This window comes from Zonotrichia leucophrys, chromosome 7 (genome assembly GCF_028769735.1).
Source record: "Zonotrichia leucophrys gambelii isolate GWCS_2022_RI chromosome 7, RI_Zleu_2.0, whole genome shotgun sequence".
Lineage (NCBI taxonomy): Eukaryota > Metazoa > Chordata > Aves > Passeriformes > Passerellidae > Zonotrichia > Zonotrichia leucophrys.
Genome location: NC_088177.1, coordinates 19,696,678 through 19,722,307, shown reverse-complemented (window position 1 = coordinate 19,722,307; position 25,630 = coordinate 19,696,678). Strand labels below are relative to the sequence as shown.

General features: G+C 40.4%; 1 protein-coding gene across 2 annotated transcripts in view; it reads left to right on the top strand.

Annotated features, from left to right (window-relative positions):
- Positions 1-25,630, top strand: part of CREB1 (cAMP responsive element binding protein 1) — a 39,878-nt gene that overhangs the window by 5,746 nt on the left and 8,502 nt on the right. Inside the window, exons 2-7 of one of the 2 annotated variants that reach the window (XM_064717800.1) lie at positions 13,152-13,273; positions 16,651-16,797; positions 18,627-18,727; positions 21,501-21,643; positions 23,048-23,230; positions 24,654-24,804. In XM_064717800.1, the coding sequence (XP_064573870.1) occupies positions 13,160-13,273; positions 16,651-16,797; positions 18,627-18,727; positions 21,501-21,643; positions 23,048-23,230; positions 24,654-24,804 (839 nt within the window). In that variant the 5' untranslated portion in view covers positions 13,152-13,159. The remainder of the gene's footprint in view (positions 1-13,151; positions 13,274-16,650; positions 16,798-18,626; positions 18,728-21,500; positions 21,644-23,047; positions 23,231-24,653; positions 24,805-25,630) is intronic. The other variant, XM_064717801.1, reaches the window with a different exon arrangement.

Below are 25,630 nucleotides of genomic sequence, written 5' to 3'. Positions count from 1 at the left end.
CATCTTGGGGAATGGCAGCATATCCATGACTTGGAGAAAAGAAGGAAGAGTTGGCCTCTGTCCATAGTGATCAGAGCCGCATGAGTTTCTTTGCAGCTAGGAAAGCTAAGAACACAGTAAGCCGAAAAATAAACAGCAACAACAAAAAGAACCAAAGGAGGAAAATTTCCTTGTTTTAAAAGCTTGGTGATACCTGTGTGATTGAATTAACTGCTCCTTATCAGAGGCAGATTTCAGTCTTCTCAAGAGGTTAGATCCGTGTACCTCTTAGGTACTTCTCATTATGAGAAGCCCATTCAGCAGGGGAGAATTATGTGTAATGCCTCTTTAGTGAAGCCTAAGTTGAGATGCAAAGCTCCAGAAGGGTCCAGGTCCAGCCCTTGGGTGCACATCCTGTCAGTGGGCCCAAGGCACTTGGCAGAGAGCTCTCTGTAGTGCCACTGCTGCTACAAACTGATAACTGCCTTGGCCTGTCTTCCAGATTGTAAAACAATTCATGGTGGCTGAAACTACTGGCCTGGAAGTTGTAGTGTAAAGTTAATGTGGATGTGTAACCAGTGCACATTACCCTGGACTGGGGAGAGGAAGAAGCATGTTACCTGCTGCAAATAGCTGCTTTGTCAGCAGGATAGCTGTTTGAAAAATACATCTCTGCCCAATCCTCAGAAAGCTCATGTTGATTATATAAAAAATACTCATCCTGTTTCCAGCCTCCCACTCCTAACCAGAGTCATCACAACAGTTATCAAGTTACAGAATAGAGGTGTTTTTTTCAGCATCTTTGTTGGCTTCCCACAATCTTGTGACACCTATACCCATGACTTGATTTTCTTTGCTTTCATGGACAGGCCTGGCTGCAGCAGGGTAGAGTTGGCTCCACCTTCCCTGTTCCAGCTTCTGTTCCCAGTATAACTGCCTGTGAACTGGATCAGAGAACTGGTCCAGACTAGGAATTAGTTGTGTTTCCTTGTCTGTAGTGCAAATTGGTTGCCTTGTCCCATTTACTAGACAGCTTCACAGACAAGTGTAAAGGTGTAAATAAGAAAGAATTTAGAGGAAACCAGAGCCTGAGCTGGCCGTGCTGCCAGCAGAAGTGCTTGCAAAACTGTAGTTGCAGAAAGCAAAATGGAGATTTTCTTTTGTGTGCAACACATTGATGTGAAACATGGATTCTCTTTCTTTCTCTTGTCTTTTCTGGTTCATCAGTGGCTCCCATTGCTTACTCAGGGTCATTGCAGACCTTCAGCATTACCAGCAAATCACACCCCTGTTCTGTGGGGACAGTCATGTTGCTCACAGGTAATAGAGGTCTTAAACTCCAGTAAAGTATTTCAAAAACATTATTCTTTCTTTGGAGATGATGCTTTTGCAGAGTAGATCTGCCTGGCAGGCGTGTGAGTGATCTTTCTCCTTTAAAAGGCTCTCCTGCACTGCCCAGCCAAATTTTAAAGATACATGAAAAATAAACTAGAATCCACTTGCTTGATAATGTTAGTCAGAATTATTTTACTACAGAGTTTGATCACTGTTGCATTTCAGTTGGTTTTTAGGGAGAGGCTGGGTCATAGATTTAATTTTGGTGCATTAAGCAACATAGTCTGATGATCCTTCAAGCAACAATGTTTTCAATAAAACTAGTAAAGCCAGAGCAATTTTAGGATTTAAAAGCATTTCCAAGTCTAAGCTGTGGTTTAAGATGTAGATGTTTTGGTTTTAATGTTGCAGTTAATTTTGTGACTAGGATGCATTCAGAAATTTGACAAGGGCAAGGTTTGTAAGGAAGTGCTGTTTTTCTTGTACATACTGGGGCATACTCTAGTCTAGCACTCCAACCTCAGAAAGAATGCAAGGGTTTTCACTTCCTGGAGGGCATTAAAGCAAAAAACTTTCTATACTGCCTGTTAAAAATTAAACAAAGGTATTTAATAATAATAATAACGATAATAAAAAACAAATAATATTGCTTTGCAGGGTTTTTTGGTTTTTTTTTCAGAGACTTGACTTGATATTTGGTAATTATCAGTGTTGTGTGAATAACTCAGTCTTACTTTCAGGTGACTGATTCTAAAGATACTTATTAATAAAACTGTTAAAGCATTGATCTGAAACATCCATTTTGTTGTGTTTTCTTTCTGAACTCATAAGAAGTGTTCTTTTTTTTAAACAAGACTTTCCAATGTTTACCAAGTTAAAAAATTTCATGGTTTTATACTATAGGTTGAACTCTAGAAATACCACATACGTTCCAAGCATCAATCAGAATGAGTACTGTTTGTTTATATAGTTCATGTCTGTCAAGCTTGCAGCGGAAATATCTCAAGTGATATTTTTTATGAATTGATGCTTTAGCCACTGACATTCAGAAGTGGGTTAGAATCGTTAGCCATGGAGCTGTCCCTTCTCACCAGCAGACAAAATCTCAACGGACACAACAAATTCTACCTAAAATCCTCATGTCAAGTTTAAGTGTGCAGCTTATAAATACCTGAAACTCCATGCTTGCTCTAAGTTCCCCAACTGATTTGATAGTCCTCTGCAACAGAAGAATGATGTGAAAGGAAGTGTGATATGTGTCACTTTGGGATTCCGGTATCTGACCCTTTTCAGTGTACAGTATTTTGCTGAAGTGACCTATGCTATTTAAACCTCAGGCTTATTGTTATTATCATTATTATGTTATTCCAAATGGATGATAAAATTCAGGTCACTAATTTAACATCTGAGACCATAAAAAAATCTTTAAATACTGACAGTTGCTCTCCTTCATTATAGGGTGGAAAAGGAAACATTTACTTTGTTCATGGGAAAGTCCCCTGAATATCTGGGACTTCCCAGAAGATTTGGTTTCAGAATATACATTTACATTCATACTACTTTAGCATGTCATATTTAATCAGTGTAATCTTTTAAGAGATTTTTAATCAGTGTAATCTCTTAAGAACCTTCAGTCCAGTCTTACAGTACTCTATTCTGATAAATTACATGTCTATTAATATTTTCACACTGTAAAAGTAACAGTGATTCTGAAAACATTTATTTGGAATAGAAAGATTTCAGGTAATAATAAACATGTTTATTGGTTCTCTGGCTCTATCACATTATTCCATTAAATCATACCTGATATGTAATTTAAATTAATAGAATTAAGGAAACACTTATATAGATGCGATTCCTTTTTCTGTTACAGGTCTGAGATTACCACGTTATATTTTTGTCCCTTGGGCTTGGAGCACTCAGGTTAACCATGGGTGTAGGCCTTTGTAATGCTCTGGTTTTTATTTGTATCTTTCTACAAGTTGTTCCTGATCTGCTCTGAGCACCAGAAGAGAGCTGGGTCATCTGTGTAGATTCAAAGTAGCTTTAGCTTTGCTCACATAAGCATTTGTTACAGACCCAGTGACTGAGCCTGTGGATTTCCCTAGCACATCTGCGGAGTGCAGCCTGTGCAGGAGGCAGTGATATATTAAATATCCTTGTCCTAACAACATTTAGTTCTTCACTTCAGGAGGGTGACTCTGCTGAGCAGTCACTCCTCGCTCCTGTAGTTTTTGGCTGAGAAGTTTCAGTAGCTCCCTCATCTCAGAGATAACCCTTTATTTGATAAAAATGTTTAGAGGCTCTCCCTACAGAGTTTCAGGCTGCCCCAGGCTTGGAATTGCAACAGTTCTTCCAGCCAGTGCCTCAGACCTGGAATGTTTAAAGGTTGCTTGGCAAGTGGACAGAGATCCTTACAACATGTCACAAGGTTGTCAAAATATGTCATGCAGCATTTAGGTGGTTCTTATTCTGCCAGAATGAATGGCGAGGCAGTAAAAGACCATAAAACATAGAAGTGCATATGGAGGAGAACAAATGTAATATTCATCTGAATTACTCTGGCAGGTCAGGTAGAAATCTCAAGTTCTGACAGCTCTACTCAGTGGAAGAAAGGAACACATGCACCTTCTTTTAGATGCATCTTAGCCTTGCTAACTTGGCATCATTTTCTGCTCTGAATACTCCTTTAATTATTGTAGTGACAGTCCTCTTTTCTCCCTGTCAGTGGGAAAGGAGACGGTCTTGACCCTTGCAGAATTGTCTCTCCTTTCTGTCACTGGGCTGCCTTGGCTCTTCTGCTGGAGCACCTCCACGTGTCAGTGTTTGAGGGGAAAGGAAGTGGCTCAAAATGTTCTGCTGGTTGACCAGTACAGCAGGGTGAATGATTTATTTGGTATATCTAGATATCTGGCTGGTAGGAGAGAACTGTTTCTGAACTCTCACTCCAGGAAGAGCCTGCCTCCTCACGAGGGCTGGTGGAGCTGCTCCGGTGGGCGCTGAGCCCAGGCCAGCTGAGAGCAGGGTGTTCCTGGGCACAGGGCCTCCTTAGCAGAAAGGGGTGACTTTGTTGTACCCATCTCTGTACTCCCCTGGCCTGGGGTCAGGCTGCATTAACAAGCTCTTAGATGACGGCTGTTTGCATCCAGCAAGCTTTCTCCCTGGGCTGGGCACAACTCCCTCACTTGTCATGGTACAGATGTAATCATGGCATCCTTTTAACATTGCCTGATGGGCTGTCACAGTTCAACTCTGCAGTGAGAAGAGCAAATAAGAGAAGTGGCTGTCTTCAGGTAGCTGCCCCCATCTGGGCTGAGGTCAGCTTCAATCCCATGGAATCATGGATCCCTCACTTCCCTACCCACAGCTGTTTCAGTCAAAGGTAAAATGAGAATTTGATTAGGCCAGAAATTAAAGCTCATCACAAGTGCCTATGCTGATTATTGACTTGCTGGGCCTGTACCAATTGCAGAGCCTACTCCTGGAGTTGTGGTGTATTCAGCAGGAGCCTTAGCTCCCCAACAGCATGATAAAAAATAATTTGGTGTCTGTATTTTATATTGCACTAAAGATACCTGCCTACAAAGGATACCATTCAGATACAATGTTGTGATGGATTTTATTAAGTAGCCAGCAGCTACACGTGGTGAGGTGAGCCACAGTACTTTCAGCAGTCCCAAGGAGAAAAGAGGCATGTATTTTGGCAATTTCATATGGTTTCATTTTTGAGAAAAGAAAGTTTCTACAGTTGGTAACAATTGCAAGAAATCTGCCTAGATTGAAAATTAGGTGAGTTTTATGCCCTAAAAATAATGTCAGAGAACAGATGGTAAACTGTAGTAAAGTGCAGTCAGTAACTGAAATGCATAAATATGATATTAGCAATGAATGTGTTAAGAATGACAAAATGGGCAGAGTTCTTGGAAGTCTCTCTGAATAGATTGGATATGTTGGCCAGAACATTCTTGAAAATGTCTTGGTTCTCTAAAATTAAGTTTGCAGATCTCTTCTGGTGGGTTTTGGTTATTTTTATTGTGCTAATAAAGGTGTTTAGAAATAGTTACCACAGTTCTGTTCTGCATGTTGAGGACCACAGACTTAAAGCATGTGAATTAGTATTTTAATACCCTAAGTGTCTTCAATAGGAGCACAGAGCATTTATAAATAGAACATTTTTATGGATTATGTTTTCAATAATAATGTTACCTAATGCCTTTGTAACCTTCCTGGAATTTGTTTTGACATTTTGTTTCATCTAAGTGAACTCTGGCAGTATTTTGGGGGCATTTTGGAAAGGGGAGGGAATAAGACAGTGGAGTGTCATTAGTTTGCTTTTCACTGTTAATGCCTTGGGAAATGCTTGCTCTGGTGTCTCCCCTTGGCTGCTTTACTGGGCTCTGCTCATGTATTCACATAAGGCCTAGCCCAGCTATTAGATAAGATTGGTAAAAAGAGGTGGCTGGTTTGTTTATTTGTTATTTATTTATATTGAACAAAAAAAGGCAGTATAGGTTAAACTTGAATTAAATTTTGTGTACCAAATACTTGCTGTATGCTTTTGTATTTATTAGTGTAATTTGTGGTACAAGGAACTAATTGCAGTTAATAGCTGTCAGAGCCTTTTTTCCTTTGAAAAAGCTTGAAGGCAGAAATACTAGATACTAGTACAATGCCAGGAGTATGGAGTCAGATCAGGAGGATAGAGCAGTGAAAAGGGTTCAAGCAACTTTCACTCATACACCTTACCTGTGCCTACTGATTCGCCATCTGCCTGGTAAATATCAGCTTGATTGAGCTATGCCAACAGAGAACAAAATCTAGAGGAGATTGCTGGTGTGGGTGCTCACCACTGTAACTCTGAGATTACATTTTTGGTCTTCTACCCTTGTTTTAAAATCTGCCATGGCATTTTCTTTAGTAAAACAGAAGTTGAGTGTGCAACACTAATAATTTCCACTGCTTTCATCGCTGATATATTTAAATCTGGTGTGAGAAATTTTCACTGACTGTAGTAGTGTAAGTTTTGTTGAAAAAGTCATGATCCAGAAAAGTTGGTTAATTTTATTTAAGGGAACTGGTTGCATTTCTTCTGTGTCCTGTATGAATATACTACCTTGTTCCCATCTCTTGCAGTGGCTGTTACAGGCTGCATTCAGTCAGCAGAGAGTTTTTAGACACTGCTCTCAGTGTCACATTGATGGAGACAGAGGGTGGAACTACAGATATCACATTCTATTGATGGAATGATTCTGCTTTGTGTGAGATATTTTTACAGTGAGATTAAATTTTTCTTGTATGTTCAAGATGAAATATTTTAACTTCAGTGACAAGAATTTTTCCAGCTTTTTATTCTTCAGTTTGCCTGGCAGATTGCTTTATTGCAGATTATTTGCAGAACACAATCTGAAGACTGTTCTTCATTTTTGGCATTTTTAGTGGCATTGGTTGTTGCACCCGTTCTTTTATTTGCACTTCCACTTGGTTTTCCTGACCTCTGGGCTTCCCTCACCCAGAAGCTGATGTGATCATTGAATGGCTTTGTGGAGAACCCATTCTGTGAAGTGCTAAAAGGTGGATTTCAGATGAAGCAGCAAACGTAGGTTGTGACACACAGACTGCCCACCCAAGGCAGAGGACACGAGGAGCAAATACCCAGGAGCAATGGCAGTGCCAGCTTGGGATGACAAAGAAGCTGTGGTATAAATTGCAATTCTTGTGCCAAGCCACTCTGTCATTAGTGACAAAGAGAGATAATTATGGGCCCATCTTGTCCTGTTAAGCATTTATTACTGGTTATTTGAAGTCCCATGTGTTAGCTGTAAATAAAATTATTTTTCTCTGAACATTTTCAGTCTGGCAGCCGCTGAATGGAGTTCATAAAGTGGCTGTTGAGCTGTGGCTAAAAGAGCTGCTGCTCTGCAAGGTGACAGTGGAAATGTTTGCAGATTGCAGGTCAGTGTTCTCAGTGCTTGTGCTGGAACCATGAAAACAGTTGTGTACCACAGTGGTGTTTGATGGTCTTCTCAGTGCTTTCATGGTGGGTCTGTGGCTTTATAAAGCCACATGCATTAAATACAGAATGAGTCAAATTCCTGAGTTTTGGGTACCGGAGCTGTGCTTGCTTCCTGAACAACTGTACTGGCACGCCTGCTGTGAATACAGGGCTTGAGAAGCAGGCATTGCCTCAATTTCCCTTCCCTCAGCTGCTCTGGTCCTTTACTGCCAGGAGCAGCTGGGTGAGTGGATATTGCCCTGGATCAGGAGCCTCATGTGGCAGTAGAGTGACCTGAAGGTGATGGGTGAGCAGATGAGAGGGTGTGGTACAAGTCAGGCTCAGAATGGGCATGAGTCTCTTGGGTCTCTGCTCTGCACTGTTTCTGGAGACTTGTTTTTCTTCCTAATCTGTGTGTTTACTTGAATAAAATAAATGTAGAAGTCAGAGCAGGACTCCTGCCAGCGTGTCCCTTGGTGAAGCTGTGCTTGCTGGGCAGCAGGTGGGACAGTGCCTCTGAGTGTTTCCTGGAGGTGCAGTAATGACAGCTGGGCACTAACTTCAGTGTAAGCTTGAGCTTCTGGCAGTGAATTGCCACCACAGTGCTAATAAAGAGAGAAAATAAAGGCTTGCAGGGAAAAATGCTCTGTTTTGCTGTACCAGCTGTCCACTGAAAAACATAGAAAGCTTTGGGGCATTAAGGACTTTTGCTTATGAAAGTGGATGGGAAGTTTTATCTGCGCTAACAGCCACAATGTGGTTTGATTCTTGGATTTGATGGTGTTTGGGAAAGGATCTCCAGCTTTTTTTTCTCCAGTCTGCCTTGGGAGATGAAAAGCAGCCTGTCTGCAGAGCAGGAAAGCTCCAAAGCTTGTGTGAGCAAGGGGAAACCAAGGAGCAGAGCCTGATCTTTAGGACACATGCTAAAATTCATGGGGGTAAATCAGACAGGAGATACAAGAAGATGTAGGGAAGCAAAATAGAGCAGACAGACCATACATCCCAAGAGAAGGATACTGAAGAGTGAAGAAGATGAGATGAGAGCTGTTGGAAGACAATTGTATTTTATCCTGACTAGGCAGGTAGGAGAGGAGGTAACTAACAGCTCATGCTCTGGATGCACAGCATTGATGGTCTCTTTAATTATCAGGGATTACAGGAGTTAGCATTACCTGTAGCACCTTGGTCAGCATCCTGTCTCCAAGATAGTGAAGATCAGTAGGTACCTCAAAAGACTACTGCAACCTGCAAAAATTACTTGGGATATAATCTTCCCCAATTGTAAAAGCATTTATTTGAATTTTTAAAGATTAGAAATCAATTTAGATCCTGACTCATTAGGTTTTTATCTTCCTTTTGGTTCAGCACTTTTTTTGGCATGAAAAAAAGTACTAATTCAACATATTCTTGATTATTCTTTTTACCCAAGTGCCTAACTCATGTTTAAGCCTTAATAAATTTCTTATCAGTAGCATCATTGCTCCATTTATGCAGTACATGAAGTATCCATTTTCATAATTTTAATATATTTTTTATTTCTCATTTTTATACATTAAAATTTGGCATCTTTAAGCTTTGCTGGTTTTATAATCAGGCAACGCATGTTTCTAATTTACTTACTCTGTTAATAGTTTAAATATATATATTTTCTGGATGATTCTGAAACATTTTTCTCCTTTCTGGGATAAATAATAAAAATCCATCTAGTCTCTTAATAAAACAGGTTTTCATTGCCTTGTTTTCTCTGAATACCCAAATTTCACAGAACCCATTTTTAATACAGGCTCCCAGTCTCTGCATTGTAATCCAGGTGATGTGTAGGGCCCAGCTACACAAATATAGTAGTTCAAGATTACTCTGTTTTTTATTATTGTTGCAGTCTGACTCTGTAGCTTTTCTCATACATGCACATCAAGGGGAAATCTGAAGTGATCTCTCTGCAGCAGTCCTTAGCTAAGTTCCCCTTCCAGCCTTGTGCAACTAAGGAGACAGGTTTATTTGGATTTTTCTGCAGTGTGTGTAGTTCAGTTGCATTCTGCAGCTGTTTGTTTTAGTAGAATCTGTCTTCTTTGGTCATGGTGTAAATTCAGCCGGGACAGTTAGTTCCGCTCTGCTGAACTGCTTTCTCCCAGTCTTGGTTTAGCTAAAATAAATCCCCATCTTCAGCTGAATGTTTCACTGTTTGGCTCTTTGCTTCCAGAGTTTGAGATCATTAGTAAGTAAGTTATTAGGAAAAAGCATTAGTAAATATAATACTGCTGCCGCTTTTGAACTAAAGAAGAAAGCTGTGCACTGCAAAAGTCATGAGTTCAACCATCTCTAACCAGGTAGTCTCCTCAGCTTTCTGGTGTTCAGAGTTCATACCCAAGATGTTTTAGGCAGGCAGTCTCTGTTTTTCCAACGCTGATTGTTAATAGCTATTACTTTCAGTTAGTTTCATTTAGAATACTTGGTGCAATACTGCAGTTACTAATGTTTTCACATGTGCATGTGGGTGTCCTCTCCTGACAAGCTGGAAAGTAGCCTGGAAAAATGAGGAAAAAGGAAAAATGAGAAGTGTACTCCCTTGGCTCCCATATCTGTCCATGCCTGGAGATTTGTCCCCACTAAGACACTTTTCAGATCCCTCTCTTCATTTGAGAAGTGCTGGTGTGGTGCCTGCCAGGGAAATCAGTGCCAGGGAGCAGGGTGGCCTCTCTGAACACAGGAATAAAAGGAGGAGGTGGCACCCATAAGAACAGAAAGATGCTGGGATACATGTTAGCAAAGCTTGTCTAGACTAGGGGTTTGAAAGCTCAGAAAGATGTACAGATTGGCATTCATTTATATGTGTTGGGAGGTTAAGTTTTCAAACCAAGCATATTTTCACTGTAAATTGCAAGAATAGGAATTGGCAACCTTCATTTCAGCTGTCCTGGCCTTACCCATACATGCAACTTAGTAAGTGTTTGTGTTCTGTGTGCATGGTCCTAGTCATCTTGGCAATCTGGATCATACCCAAACATGGAGCAATGCACTGGCCAGTGTCTCTGGAATATGATGCCGTAATGCTCAAAAATCTGATTCCTCTTTTTCCCCACAAATTACTGTAAAAGATAGTAGTAAAGCTGTTAGAATTCAAATACTGTGATGTATAAGTACAAGTTAAATTGAACCAGAGTCCTTAGAATCTGTAAACAACATGAGACTGAGAGCTTGTCAAAAAGCTGCAGGTTGTTGGAAACTCACTTCAACTGCATGTGTCAATATGTAAATCTTGCAGCCAGCTTCCTGCACTGCTTGGTTGTTACATTGCAAAATAAGGAAGTTCCTCTTAGGTGTTTGCAATTTGTGTTAAGAATTTGATTTCTGAAATGTTGGTGTTGCGGAAGAGGGAGTATCTCAAACAGTTAATCCTTTTGCTGATTACATATGCAAAAGATGATGCAAGTGTGGAAGCCAAGCTTGTAAAGACAGAGGACCTTTGCTGAATGGTGTATGAGAGGATTGGAAATTCCTCCTAGGAAAACATTGCATTTATCAGCAGGAATTTGGCAACACATTTACCTCTGTGATCATTGCTAAATACCTGATACTTGCACATTTCATCCATTTCTAATCCAAATTCACTCCATGCTGGAGTCACAATTTTTATCAGCAAACAAAAGCATTAGTTTTGCAATATACTTGGATTTGTAGCTGGAAAGTTGTGTTCAAAAGTTCTTTGGAGAGACTTGGCTGGGAGATGTTGCTGATGTGAAAGATCTGCTTCTGAAATGGTTCCAGTGAGGTAGTCTTTTGACTGGAGTCACCATGATACGTGCATGGAATTGGGGAAAAGTTGTTGATTTGCTTACTTGGAGAAATATTTAAAATAATGGTAAAAATCAAAGGGAAACCTATGGTAATCTGTTTTGTAGTTTTCAAAATACAGAATACTCAAAAGAAAAATGGGCACATAGCATGGAGGACTAAGTGTTAAAATGTGACTTGTGTGTTAAAGTTGGGATAGAAAACCATGTAAACTATTGTAATTAAGTCTTTTAAAGCTGTTTGGATAAATGTGTTGCAGATACTAATAGTGCATGGGTTTTCTTGTGTGCTTTTTGAAATATGAAATGCAACATGGGAAAGACTTGGTTTGTCATACAGAAATCTTGGCTAGAGAGAGAGGCATAACAAAATTCCACTGCTTAGAATAGTTTAATTTCCTTTCTAAAAAAAATTCCATGTTTTCTTTTATTGTTAATTTTCAAGGAAAATTAGGTTTAATTCTTTTTCTCCTTTACTGATGTTAGAACTAAATATTGGATACTTTACATTTCAGTGTTGACACACACTCAAGCTCATTTGAATGGTCACTTTCAATAGTAAATATACAGATTTTGATTTATATACCCTGACTTGGTTTCTTTCAATGTAGGATGCAGTTACTACGGTGAAAAGCTGTTTTATCTTGATGATCAATTGCTTACTGTAAGACATTGCATATTCAGGGTTGAAGTGTGACTCTGCTATTTTAGGCAGCATAAAAGGTATTCTCTTTCCTGTGACACTGAGGTATAGTTTGCATTGAAATGGAAGCTTCCCTGACTTTGTGTTTAAAATGGAATGTCTGGAGTGTGGATGTGGTACCACCACCTGTCTTGATGCTTCTAAATCTTTTCCTCAGGGGGCCAGGGAAGGAGAGGGGCTGTTTTGCTTCTTTCCACCTTTCTTCTGCTCTGAGCATCCTCTGCCTCCAGGCCCCTTCCCAAAGCAGAAATGCTCTAATGCTTGTTTTGGACCAGCTCTGAAGAGAGGTGTGCTGCCCTGGGGTAGCTAGAGGCCAGAATAGATTCGGCAGCACGGGGTGGTACACAGAATAAGTGTTGTGGCTATGGAGGTAATACCCATTCTTAATATTAATTCTTAATTTTTGGTATTTGGAGTTCTGTATAATACAGTAGCATTGCTATATAATTTCCTTGTATTTTGAAGTTCTTTTTAATATCAAGTATTTTCATGTCAGTACTTAGAGAAGAACTGAAAAGTGATTTTCTCAGATCGGTGTAGAATTTAACAGGCATTGCACTCTGCCTACGTGCATGGGTTTGGAAGTTATGCAACCTCTTTTTATAGAGTTGTATGTTCTGGTGATCTAGGTTTGCTCAGTTAGTGTTTAGAAATATTAGTGTATTAGGAGCTGTGTATCATTAAAAACTTAAGTTATGGCAAACTAATGTGTACCTCTAAATATAAAAACATTCGTGGTAAGGTTCAAGTAGAAATGGCTTCCATCATTTTGTATACTGGCTTTAAACTCACTGGGTGGAAGAGGCCAAGTTGCTGTGATGTAGAGCCATACCCAGCGTGGGGATGGAAAGAACTTGCATGGAGATGCTGCATATTTAGTTGAGGCAGAGACAACTGAGAACTGAGTGCCCAGCACAGGAACAATTGCTGTTGGATATCTGCAGCTGGGGGGAGAGGGAGGGCTGTAACAGGGCATGTTGTCACCTTGGCACTGAGGGAGTGCCCTTCCTGACATCCTGACAGGTCTTTATTCCAAATTGCAGAGGTACTAGGTCATCAGAGTGCAATTGCTCAGGTTTTTTAGGATGAGCAAAATGCATTTTTTCCTGTTCTCATTGTTGGAGGAGACTGGACTTGTTTTTCAGAAACATTACACGCAGAAAAATCAACCTGAGGCAAACACCTGGCATGAAAAGAATTTGCCTGAATACTAATAATTTGGCAACATTTAATAAGCAAATTAAAACAGTATGTAGTAATGGGAATGCAGCTGCAGTGATTACTGCCAGATTCACCAAGAGTAATGGACTTGCATACCAACCCAGACTTACAACAAATATTGTGATTGTAGGTAACTAAATGACCATGGAATCTGGAGCAGAGAACCAGCAGAGTGGAGATGCAGCCGGTACAGAGGCAGAAACCCAACAGATGACAGTACAGGCACAACCACAGATTGCAACGTTAGCCCAGGTATAAAAATCATATGGTGTAATAGTTTTACTTATGGTTAATATTTTTAAGAGGGATAATGTCTGCTCACGGGACTGAGAGAAGATTTTGTTGATAACATTCTGAAACATATGTGATGTATAGTTCTTATCATATTTGTCTTCACATTTTTGAAACAGTACAGTAGAGTAGTAGGCTGTGTTAGTTCGGGAGAACTGTATGTGTGTAAATTGTGTAATGTTAACACAGTAATGAATAAAAATATTTCTAGCATTCTTTACCACAACCATACCACTGAAAGGTACTCATTTCAATACATGTAATCTACTGTCTTGCTATTGTGTTTTCTGTTAAAAACTTCTCTGTAGCAGTCAGTTTAATTCTGAAGAAAGCAAACCTAATATGTAGATAAATAATGCAGCAAATAAAATACTTTATCAGATGGGATTAATATTATGAGCATTACAATCAAGTGGAACAATCTGGCACTTGACAGCTCGTGTTACCCTGTTGTCCCCAGAGTTTCACAGAATTTTTGGCAAGTTAGAGAGACAGAAGTAGATAATTTGTTTTTCCCAAATTATTTTGGAGAGACAAGAAACACAATCCCAGCTCTATCTCTGGTTTTGGAATTGGGTTTCATTTTTGAATGCACTGATGGCTGGCAGAAGCAACCCCATTGTATGAATGGCTACAGAATATGTTTAGCTCTCTTCTGTAACCATTTAATTTGAAAACTAGTTGTAGTCTGCAAAGACCAAACAGGTGATTTTGATCTCATAGTTTATGGAATTGAGTGTCTTTTAAGTGGCACAGTTAAATCACTTAGTTTCTATAAATGATTAGTGTCTTTTTATAGTCATTGCACCTTTTGGTAGTCCAGAGACTACCAAACAAGGACAAACATGTCCTGCCTTCTGTAGTTGGTACATTTCCATTCAGTGATAGTGTAGGGATTGGAGCTGTTTAAATGCACAGGATGATTTTGTTGGGTGAAGCTCTAGTGTGAATTTACAAGCCACCAGCTGCCCTGCACCAGCTTGCCTCTTTGGGCAGTTTTCTCACTGTCTAACTTAGGCACAGGATGTAGGTGGTGTGAATAACACTTCAATGTGAACTGAGTGGAAGTAGTTTATTTCTCCTGCAAAACCAGCTAACTGCTGCTCACTTGATGTGCTTTAAGGTTTAGTCCAGAGAATCAAGAGTGTTTTACATTTATGTGTTAACATACTAACCTCCAGGGAGCTGAACTTAAAAGTACGTAGTGGGTAACATGCACTTTACTTGGACATAATTTACTTGGACATAATTACCCCAGTGCTTGAATGAGACGTTTTTTCCAAGTAAGAAAACACTATACAAGTATGGTTAAAATCCACATGAACCACCATGTTGTCATTCACTATATTATCTGCACCTTGGCTTTTCCCTAGCCTGTGCAGAGTTTGTGGAGGTGATAAAACAGTCTAAACATAATTCCTTGTGTTGTTCACAAGAGTGTGATGTTACTGTGATATTTTTAATAAGTGAAGTGGCAGTAATTGGCATTAGGGAGTGCCCTCAGAGGCCTAGCCAAATCTAAATAACTAATTATACCAATTTAATTCTTCCATTATCTCTTGTAAGGTCACCCCTCTTGCAAGCTTAGTTTAATTGCTGATTTTTTAGTGAGTTCAGGGTAGCTTTCAGAGGCAAAAGGAAACTCGTCCCAGTTCCACAAGGTATGAGTCAGAGACATGTGCGGAAGTTACACTCTGCTGTTGCCTTAATCCAACCACAGTGGCCTCCAGTTGATCAGCTTTGCTGTCATTGCCAAGGACTGTTTAGTCAGACATGCATTATTGAGAAAGGTCACTTGGCAAAGGAATATAATTTGTCAGAGGAAAGGGCTCTCATGTTAATCTCAGCCCAGTTTCTCTCAGATGCAAGTTAAGTAGCACCATGTAATGCTGCATCTGCTTTCCTGAAAAAGGAAGGTAAAAGCAAATGCAAATTGGTGGATTAGGGAGAGACAGCTGTGGAGGAGAGAGGTCTGCATGTAATTCCCTTTAATTTTGTTGTTAAACAAGATTTCATTGTAAGTGATGGATGTTTATGAAAATTCAGAGATGAGCTATTGCAGCTTTTTGAGAATCACGTGTTCACAGGGACAGCAGAGGATTTCCTTCTGCATCCTGTGCATAGCAGCGCTTTGAGATGAAGTGGGACAGCAGTGCAGCCCTTTCTTGCACTGCAGCTATGTGGATTGAATATTTTTTAAATGCTCTTGAACCCTGGAGCATTGTTAGGTTTTCCAGACTTGGGTGACCAGAAGAGAGCTGGCGAGTCAGCGAGCCATGGCCTGGCTGAGGTGTGCCGGAGCAGCTCAGGCTTGCCTGCAGTCCTTCCCTGAGGCCAGGGGTGTGGGAGGGACACTCACTGGGGCAGGGTGTGCTGCGCCCTGCAGCCTCTCAGGAGCCCCCAGCCCCTAAGCCAGGCATCCTGTCAGCAGACAGCTGGAAGTTCTGGGTGTGCTGGGCGCGTGCCCAGCCATGGAGCAGCCTTGGTGCGTGGCATTCAGCTACCCAGAGTAGTTCCTGTGGCCTGCCAGGGTGAGACTGTGGCATGAGCAGCTGTGTGTGGCTTCTGCTGTCCCCAGAGCCCGAGCCACAATGTGCCATGCTGAGCTCATCAGCGTATCCCTGCTGGCATGGCTGCCGTGCCTGCAGGTCTGCCTGGAGAAACAGTTGGGTTTAAAACATGGGCAATTGTTCCTCATAGAAATAACTCTTGAAAGTAGAGTTTGTGTTGACCTGTTACACAATAATCACAGTGACTGCCTACAAAATACTTATTTCCACTGCAAACTCATGGGGTTTTTCTGTCTGAACACATGGTCAGTTTTCTTCAATTACATGCACTTTGCCAGCTACTCATATGGCTTAATCTGTAGAAAGTGAAAGGTATGATTCCCTAAAAATGTTAAATTCTTACATCTGGCAAATTCTTAGCATTTTCCTGAGTGAGAACAAAAATAGCTCTACTCCCATATGTTTCTGCCTCTGACTCAGCAGTGTCTGTAGGAGTACACCCGAGTCTGAGCAGTATCCAAGTGAAGTAAGTGAAAGGTAATGATGTATCTGTATCAGGTTACCTCAAAATAGAGGCAGTTGTGTTTTTCTTCTTCTTGTCGATGATTTTACAAATTATGTTTGAGCCTGCAGAAATTCTGCATTAGATTATTTTGTGAAGTAGGTCAGGTGTTGGGCTCAGGCAGTTCAGGGGGTTTTATATTACGCTGAAACATTTGGGTCATCTGACTGGGGTCTAGAAAAGGCATAGTTCTTTCACCAAAACAAATACTGAACTAAGGAGATTTCACAATAACCTAATTTATGCTCACTGTCTCTTCTTTGCAGGTATCTATGCCAGCAGCTCATGCAACATCTTCTGCCCCCACGGTGACCTTAGTTCAGCTGCCCAATGGGCAGACGGTTCAAGTGCATGGAGTGATTCAGGCTGCCCAGCCATCAGTTATTCAATCTCCACAGGTCCAGACAGTTCAGGTACTGACTGAAGAAATTCCTAAAATGTAAACTGGGCCTTTGAAATAGGCCTGTTGTTGCACTGTATTTATGTCCTGGGTTGTCTTTTAGCAAATTTGTACAGTATTTGCTACTCTGACTTTTTTTCTCTTCTGGCTTAACCACTTTTCATTTTCAAACATTGCTGAGTTTCATTTCCCTCTAGAATTTGTTTGGTGAGTTTAGCAGCTTTATGCTTTTTCCTACAGTATTACGCTGCTTTTTCTGTATACTGTATTTCCATATATTTTTATTGAATAAGAGTACATACTATTCTCAAGTGAACAAAAAGATGATTTTTTTTTTAATACTGTAATTTTCATAATTAATGAGACCAGTATCCTAGAACGAGAGCCTTTGCTCAGTAAGAAATATTTGCATTGGTTTACAGTAAAGGTCTCTGTATGTTACTGGTTCTTTAAAATAAACCTAACAGTCCTTACATAGAAATGGTTTTAAAATGTGCAGGTTGAGTGTTGTGTGCTTTTTGAAGCCTTAGCATTTTCTCTTCTCTGAAGCAAGACAGGTAATGCAATATGGTGAGGTAGCCTGAAGATAGGAGACAAGTAGTCTGAAATCTGTACAGCTTCTAACTTGCTTTTTATCCACTTGAAGTTCGGTGTTACTGAATGCAGAAATTCTTTGGTGTACAGCAGCTACACCACAGGACAAGGACTGCACATAATTCATTTGCTGTTAGAACAATTAGCTCAAAAATGTTTCATTTCAAAAAGTAGGTAATGTGACTTTTTGATAGAGATATTCAACTGGGCATTATTTTGAAAAAGAAGGCATGTGTAATTTAAAACTAGACCATTCTGATAATCATTATTTTTTCCTTCTCAGCTTCAGTGCTGAGTTTGTGGCTGGCTCTACCATCCTCAGCCACTGCAGTCAAAAGTTTAGAGTTTTAATCTATCAGAGGTGAGCAGTTTTGAGATAAGTGCACAAGTTGCTACCCTGAGGTAGAAGATAAGGGAGTGACAATGAAGCCATTCTTGGAATTCACCTGGTTCAATTCAGATCCATCACGTTTTGATATTCAGAGCCCAGTAGTTCACAGTCAGCCTTGGACTTTTTCAGGCCCTCTATCTGACAATTATGAGTTGTGGGTGCCAGAAAGATTTTTGAGCCTTTAAGAATCTTCTCTACGGTACATAAATTGTCAGGATATGAGCTCTGTTTCTCACATAAGCATAATTAGCTTTTATATATTTTTGTCATGCACATTTTGAATTTAAAATAATATTAAAATAATTTCAATCATTTTATTTTAGCTTTCCTGCATAAACATTCTGCTTTTTTAGCACAGATACTCAGAATTGCAGCACTACATTATTTTTTAATATCTTCATGTATGACATTTTCCTGACAATTTCCCCCATAAAAGACAGTGTCTCTTTAACATATCTATCTCATTATTTATAAATTGATGTTTTTTCACTATTATATTCTTTGTTTCCAGATGCTTCTGCTACCTTAATTTCATTTACTTATTCTTTCCCTAAATTTTACTAAAAAAAAATCTTTATTTCCTTGCAATGGATGAGAACAAAACATCACGGAAGACAAAAACTGTATGGTATTAATGTTTAGGTTTTCTTAGTGGAGCATTGAAATTGTAAAGATCATTCTGATGGGTAGATCATTCTGTGGTCATTCTTTGTGGATCTGTTACTAAGCAGTAACTTTCTGTTCATTATCTAGATAGAGCACTTGCATTGTAGTGTTTTTCACAGGATATCAACATTTCCTTAAAATGAAGGCATTGGAAGTGTCTTGTTAAATTTGACTGCTGTTCTTATTTACAGATCTCCACTATAGCAGAAAGTGAAGATTCACAGGAATCAGTAGACAGTGTCACAGACTCACAGAAACGAAGAGAAATCCTGTCCAGACGACCCTCCTACAGGTATGGAGCTTAAAGCAGAAGCATTTCTTGATGGATGGGTGTGTTGACATGGAGATACAAACAGTGGGATTGTATTTTTATTATTTTTAGATTTACCATTTAACTGAAATCTCTCTTCTATCGTGTCTTGCAATTGGAATATGGAAAATATCTGTGGAATAGGATGCAAAGAGATAAGCAGGAGAAGGAAGAAACCTCAGCAGTTACACTCAGTTGAAGTGTAACTGAGAAGTGAGCTGAGAACATGCTAATTTCCACATTTCAGAAAATTGAGGTATCATTGTGATAGATGCCTTAGAAATAGCTTTAATGAATACTTAATACACAAAATACACTGAAGCTTTGCAAAAAGGGACTTCTGTGTAATCTGTAGTCTGCAAAAAATCAACTCTACTGGTTTTCATTATTGCTGAAATGCTAGCAGCAATCAAACTTAATTCCTTTCTCCCATGAGACTTAAGGAAGCTGTGATGTTCCATAGCTCAGAGAAAATTTCTGCTTGAGCAAAATAGTTTGTGTTTAAAGGTAAGTCAGTATATGAGTAGAATATAGTGATAGGTATCTAGTGCCTCTTTCTCATGGCAAAACCAGCTGAGGTTCTCCTTCACGTGGTGTGTCATGTTACTTTATTCATTAAGCTTTTGTACAGCTTTTTGTGTCTGTACTAAATCCCACTTTCCTTCTTAAAATACGCTAAATAGCATTAAGGAACAGCTCTGGAGTTCAGTAGGTTTTAAATGACCTGTGAGTTGCTGGTGCTTTAGAAAATTCAGATGCTCCTTTTTTCTTTATGAGCATAGCCTTGGAAATAGAAGTTGGGCTGTGGGCCTGAGCATATCTCAACCATGGTACTTTTTTAGCACTTGGGAGATTGTCTGCCTTGTCCAGCAGCCTTCAAGGCTGTTCTGCCAAAGATAGTGAAAATTATTGCTGAAGATTCCTAGCCATAATAGATCTGGAAAATTATTTTTATTTGTGAGTAGCAGTGTTAACTCCAAGGCTGCCACAGATTCCCTTCAGTCTGCTTCTGCAGCAAGACACTTGATTTCACTATATATGGAAGAGTGGCTTTATATGGTGAAAAATCAGAGCTAAGTAAACAAGCAGCAAAACTAAGAAGAGGGTGCTTGTGCGTGCTGACTTCTCATTGAGATGGACTCTCTTGCATGCACTGGTGCCACAGCACAGCCTCTGTCTTCAAACCAGATCCTGGTGACACAGCAACATTTGTTAGCTGCAAAACTTGTATGTGCAGCTCAGACTCCAGGCTGGTGGTGGTTAGGTCAGAAAGGCTGAGCCAGACCACTGCTGTCTTCAGAGACTTCCCATCTGGCATTACTCAACCTGCTGTAACTGGCCCAAAAGATAGGTGCAGATATGTCCACAGAATTGAAAGCCATACCTCTTCCACAAAAACTCCTCTGTGATTCTGCCACTCAAGTACATCATGTATTCCATCAGTTTATAGCTCCTGTATTTGTAAAGCTGCCACCTTATCCTTTACCTTAAATCCATTTTTATGATGGTAGGTTTTAACCACAATGTAATAATGACATGAGGTTAAAAGTGATTTTTTTTAATCTCCTTGGATTTTGTTCTTCATCATCCCGGCTCTCTCCATATTTTTTCATCTGTTTCATTCACTAGTTTCTGATCTAACACCTAGACTGCAAACTCTTTGGATGGGAATTTTTTATTTGTCCTAGTGGTTATTCATACAGTGTTGCCCAGTTCTGGGGTTTCTTGCATGCACACAAAGTCAAAACAGCAACAGCAAAGCTCTGTTTGTCAGGCAGCTGAGCAGAATGAGTGCTCTCCCTCCCAGATAGCTTCATACAGCTGTTCTGGCCCACACAGCCTTAGGAGGCTTGTCTGAGTTATGTTGTCTTGGAACTTGGGTCTACAGCTGTGTTTGCTTTGCCACCGAGTTCCTTTGCCAGTCCACTGGGAAACATAGGAGGAGAGTTACAAAAAATATTGCCCTTTACCTAAGGGTATTTACTGCATCTTGCTGTGACATAATAGAATATGCCAGCAGTGAAAGGAGCCTAACAGTTCTCTGAGGAAGGACATGTTTGATCTCAGTGATGCAAATTGCAGTGACTGCTGTGGTCAGTCTACAGTCATGTTCAGTGGGATGTGTAGCAGTGATGTTTTAAAAGTTTTGACTTTGGATAATTAGCTCATGGAAATAATGAAACAATCTGTTCTTTCCTTTACCCATGAACTTTCTCAGGCAGAGCACCTGTGAACATAACTGTGAGACTGTTCTCAAACACTGGGTATTGTCTCCCAGGCAGGTGTTAAATTATGAACTGCTGGCTGTCTGCAAGTATTCCTGCTAACTCCCTTGGTACTCAGCTCTCTGGCTGAGGTGTTTATAGTCTTTGAAATGGAGCAGTGCACCCAGTGTAAGTGAGGAGACAGGTTCTGACTTATTTTTTCCAAATATTTATATATCTCAAAGCAGGAAACAAACAAAAATGGATGAGAGAAACATGCTCTGAAGAGAAAGGAAGGGTTGTAATAGCTGTGTCGTGGGTTTTGACAAGCACAGCTGTTCTGTGCTGGCTCCCTTGCCCATCAGTGTTTGGCATTTTGAACAATCCTCTCCAATAACAGTTTGGAGATGGTCTGTGGTTTTCATTCTCCACTCATATTTTCCTTGCTGGCTTGCTGCACTTCACAGTTTTCCCCAGCCTTGTGTATCAGATAGACTATTTTTCTCCCCCCAATTTTTATTAAAATCTCTGCAACACACTGTCTTTGCCAGAAAAATTTTGAATGACTTGTCCTCAGACGCCCCAGGAGTGCCAAGGATCGAAGAAGAAAAGTCAGAAGAGGAAACAGCAGCACCTGCCATCGCCACTGTCACGGTGCCAACTCCCATTTACCAAACCAGCAGTGGGCAGTACAGTATGTAGTCTGAATTTCTCAGTGGTGCTAGTAAGTGGGGATGAGAAGATGAAGAGCTATTATTTCTGTAACTGTTGTTTGGACTAGGACAAAGCAGGAGGTGAAAAAAAGATCACTTTATTTTGACTGTTAACCAGGCCTTTTGAACACATTTCTATTGTAAGTGTTTGAAAGGCTCCATTAACATTCTGGGACTGCTTGCCCCTTGGTGCAGCTCATGCATCCTGAGGGAAAACAGGAACTAACTATAATGCTATTATAAACTTCTTCACTTCAGGAACTAGATGGGGGAATTCAGAAGTTTCTTTTTTTTTCTTGGTAGATCATTAACACTTGTTCACAAAGCTGTAACCTCATCCTTAGAAAAAAACATTATGGTCTGCAGTTACATTTTTAGAAAAAACAATCTTAATATATGTCATAAGTATATATTTCTGTGTTTTCTGTGTTAGATTTTATAGATACAGTGTTTTGACTTGAAGAATGATTGAGGATATGGCCTTAGAGATAAGACACATGCTGTCTCACACTAACCATAGAGCAGGAGACATACAACACAGACAAAAGGGAAAAAGAACTACTTGTTTATATCTGTCTCTTAAAATCTCCTTAAAATTTTGTATCTCTGTTTATTCCTTAACCCCTTTGCTTTGTACCCTGCTTAATTTTATTGAAATGGATGTGGTTAATTCTGATTCCTGTTATAACTGTACAATAACTGTGTGTGCAGACACTTGAGGTTTTGGTGTGTCTGTATATAGGAACACAGTGGAATTCTGTGAATCAAAAGGGGTGATGTCCCAGTATACCTGTATGACAGGATTGGGGGAAAGAAAGGAAAAAACTAGCAAAGTTAAAACTGCCTGCACCAAACTGTACCTTTATGAATGATAAAACAGCTAGTAAGGGTCTGAGGAAGTTGTGAAGAAGGGGGGACACAATCAGAAGGGAAAAAAATGCCAAATTAAAAAAGAAAGTGAAACACAAAATGGATAGCACTAGCAGCTGAGGAGACTGAAGGGCATAAAGCACAGAAGATGAGAGGAATTTCAGATGACAAGAAAAACTAAGCACTGAGAAAAATACCTAAACCAACCAAGAAGAAAATCTTAACAAATTAAAAGTATTCCCTGGGGGTGGGTTGTAGCTCTTCCATGTAATTCTGTTTTATTAGAGAAACTAATCTGTATTTTAGGTGTGGGTTTTGGCCCTCACAAACATTTGAAAACTTACCTTTCAAAGGATGATTTCTTTCACGTACATTGAAGACGTGTCCGATTTGGGGGTGTGTAAGGGTTCAATGGATTTAGCTTAGATCAGTATTCTTCCATATCTAGGTTTAATACTGTAAGTTAATCAGTGAATTAGTGTCTTAAATGCTGGGTTGATCTTTTTGGTCTGCAGTTGCCATCACCCAAGGAGGAGCAATCCAGTTGTCTAACAATGGCACAGATGGAGTACAAGGTCTCCAGACATTGACAATGACCAATGCAGCTGCAACCCAGCCTGGCACCACCATTTTACAATATGCACAGACCACAGACGGACAGCAGATACTTGTACCCAGCAACCAAGTTGTTGTACAAGGTGAGAAACCTCACAGCCACTCATTCTGTGTCACATTTTCTCTGTGCAGGTATAAGTTGCCAGCCTGACTCCTTCAAATGTGTCAGGAAACAGAATTAACAGCTTTGGCATAGATAAGTCCATAAAATTACTGAAATTCTGGACAAAGCTGTTTGTCATATTTTTTGGAGCCTTTCCCTTTAGATTGGTAAAACTGTGGATATTTGAGGTTTAATACATTTATTTTTGCTTTTCCGTGCCTGCATTTTGTCCTTCCAATTTTTTTATATGTTCTGCAAAAACTAATACCACTTTAGAGTTCTGAGTTCTCCCATATGTGTAACAATAGGAAATCTCAAGCAAACATTAAAGACAGGAGAGAAGGATGTTTGATTGTTTCTAAAGGGACACTTTAATTAATTAGTAATTTTCCCCTTTTTTCATAATTTCTTCCTACTGTGACTTTTGTAAGTAGTCACTGGGTGAGTGACTCAATCAGTGAGTCTTGGAATCGCAGAACAATTCAGGAGAGTGCCTTAAGTGATCGTTTGGTCTAGCCCTCAACTTAGCAGACCTACTTTCACTTAGAGTAAGTTATGGGGACCTATTGTATCAAAATACATGCTTTGGTTTATTAAAAATTGAGAAGTATTACCAAATTTTTATTGAAAATAGCAGAAACATACCCCTGCTTCTATGACTGTGAAGTAGTTGATTTGAAAATTATCCAGTGAAGAGTTTACCAGGCATCAGTAAAAATGCATAGCAGACAGGAGTACTGTTGTTGAACTGATCTTTGGGTTTTTGTGTTCTTAAGGACGTGATTTCTTTAGGTGGTATTGTGTTTTTTTGTGAGCTCAGGCAAAATTAACACATTCCTAAGATTAAAATTAATAAAGTAAAAAAAAGCCAAGGCCTTGCCTTGCTTATTCTAGAGAAGCAACAGAGTGCACTGTTCATCTCTTGTGGGAGTACATGCTGCATTTTTACACCTTTTTTATGTTAGATACTTACACCTGCAGTTCCTCCTTTTCCAGGCAGATGTTTGGAGCATAGCTAGAAATAGTGACCCCCATCCTTCTCTAGAAAAATGCTAGAATTGCCCAAAAACCAGAGCAGTACAAAAAATGTAATAAGGGAGAAAGAAGCACAGCTAAACTGCAAGACAAATCAAGTTACCAAGCACAAGTGAAGACGTCTTCAGCAGGAATGCCCAAAACCTTGCATATATGAATAAAGGGAGCCTGAGGTGGCAGTGGTGACCCAGATGATGGCTGTCCCTGCTGAGCTGTGGCCCAGGCTGCGTGCTTAGAGAGATGGCTGGGTCACAGAGGGATGGCTGTGTCAGGGAGAGGACAGGTTAGAGAGATGAGCAGGCGCTCTCCACACCACGTGTGACAGCGCTGTCACCACACTGATGTCCCATTCCCGTGTGTCCCTGCAGCTGCCTCAGGAGATGTGCAGACCTACCAGATCCGCACGGCCCCGACCAGCACCATCGCTCCAGGAGTGGTCATGGCGTCCTCGCCCGCGCTGCCCACCCAGCCGGCAGAGGAGGCCGCGCGCAAGAGGGAAGTGCGTCTGATGAAGAACAGGCACGTACCTTCACAGCTCTGCGCTGGTCTTTCTTAGCCATGCTATGAAATGCTTTATGAAGAATTTGCCTTTATTTAAAAATGCAAAGCAGAAATGCACATCTACTAATGCTGTGTGTTGCAACTGTGAAACCTTGAGTGAAGTGTCAGACTCATTCTGTGACGTGTGTGAATTTGGTTGTTGCGGTAAGGAGAAAAGCACTCAGTGAGATCCTTGTATGACTGCAGATATATTCTTACAAACACTAAGATGAGTTGCTTTTTTTGAGTTACTACATTCATGTGGTTACTTTGCTGGATTCTCTCCCTTAGCCTTGCTGCTGGCCCACGTGTGCTCCTTGTGAGTACTTCCTTGATTGTCTCACTTGTCCTTTTAGCCGCTTTGGGTTTCCTCCTCCAGGGGCTGAAAGGCTCAAGCAAAGGCTAAATGAGCAGCTATTCCCTTTGATTGAAGTCCTGTGGAGCCAGTAGTGGCAGCAGAGGGGCTAAAAGAAAGACTTGGTCCTGTAGGATCCAATGTAAGCTTAGAGGTGGGAGTGGGTGAAGGCAGCAAAGGAAGGGAGCTGTAGGGAGAAGTTGAGCTCTGAAGTCTGTTGCTGTGGGAATGGGAAGGGGTGGGCCTGAACTGGCCCATCACACCAAGCTTGAACTCTTACACGGGCCACAGATTGCAGCCTGTGTGTTCCACTGTGACACTGAGAACCCAGTGCTTCCCGCCCTTCTGAGCAGGGGAAGCCCCCTGAAAACCTTGTTAACTTCATCTGTCAGTCTGAAAAAACTGATGTTGTGCAGGTTCATTCCTCTTCTCTAGGTTGCTCTGCTGTGA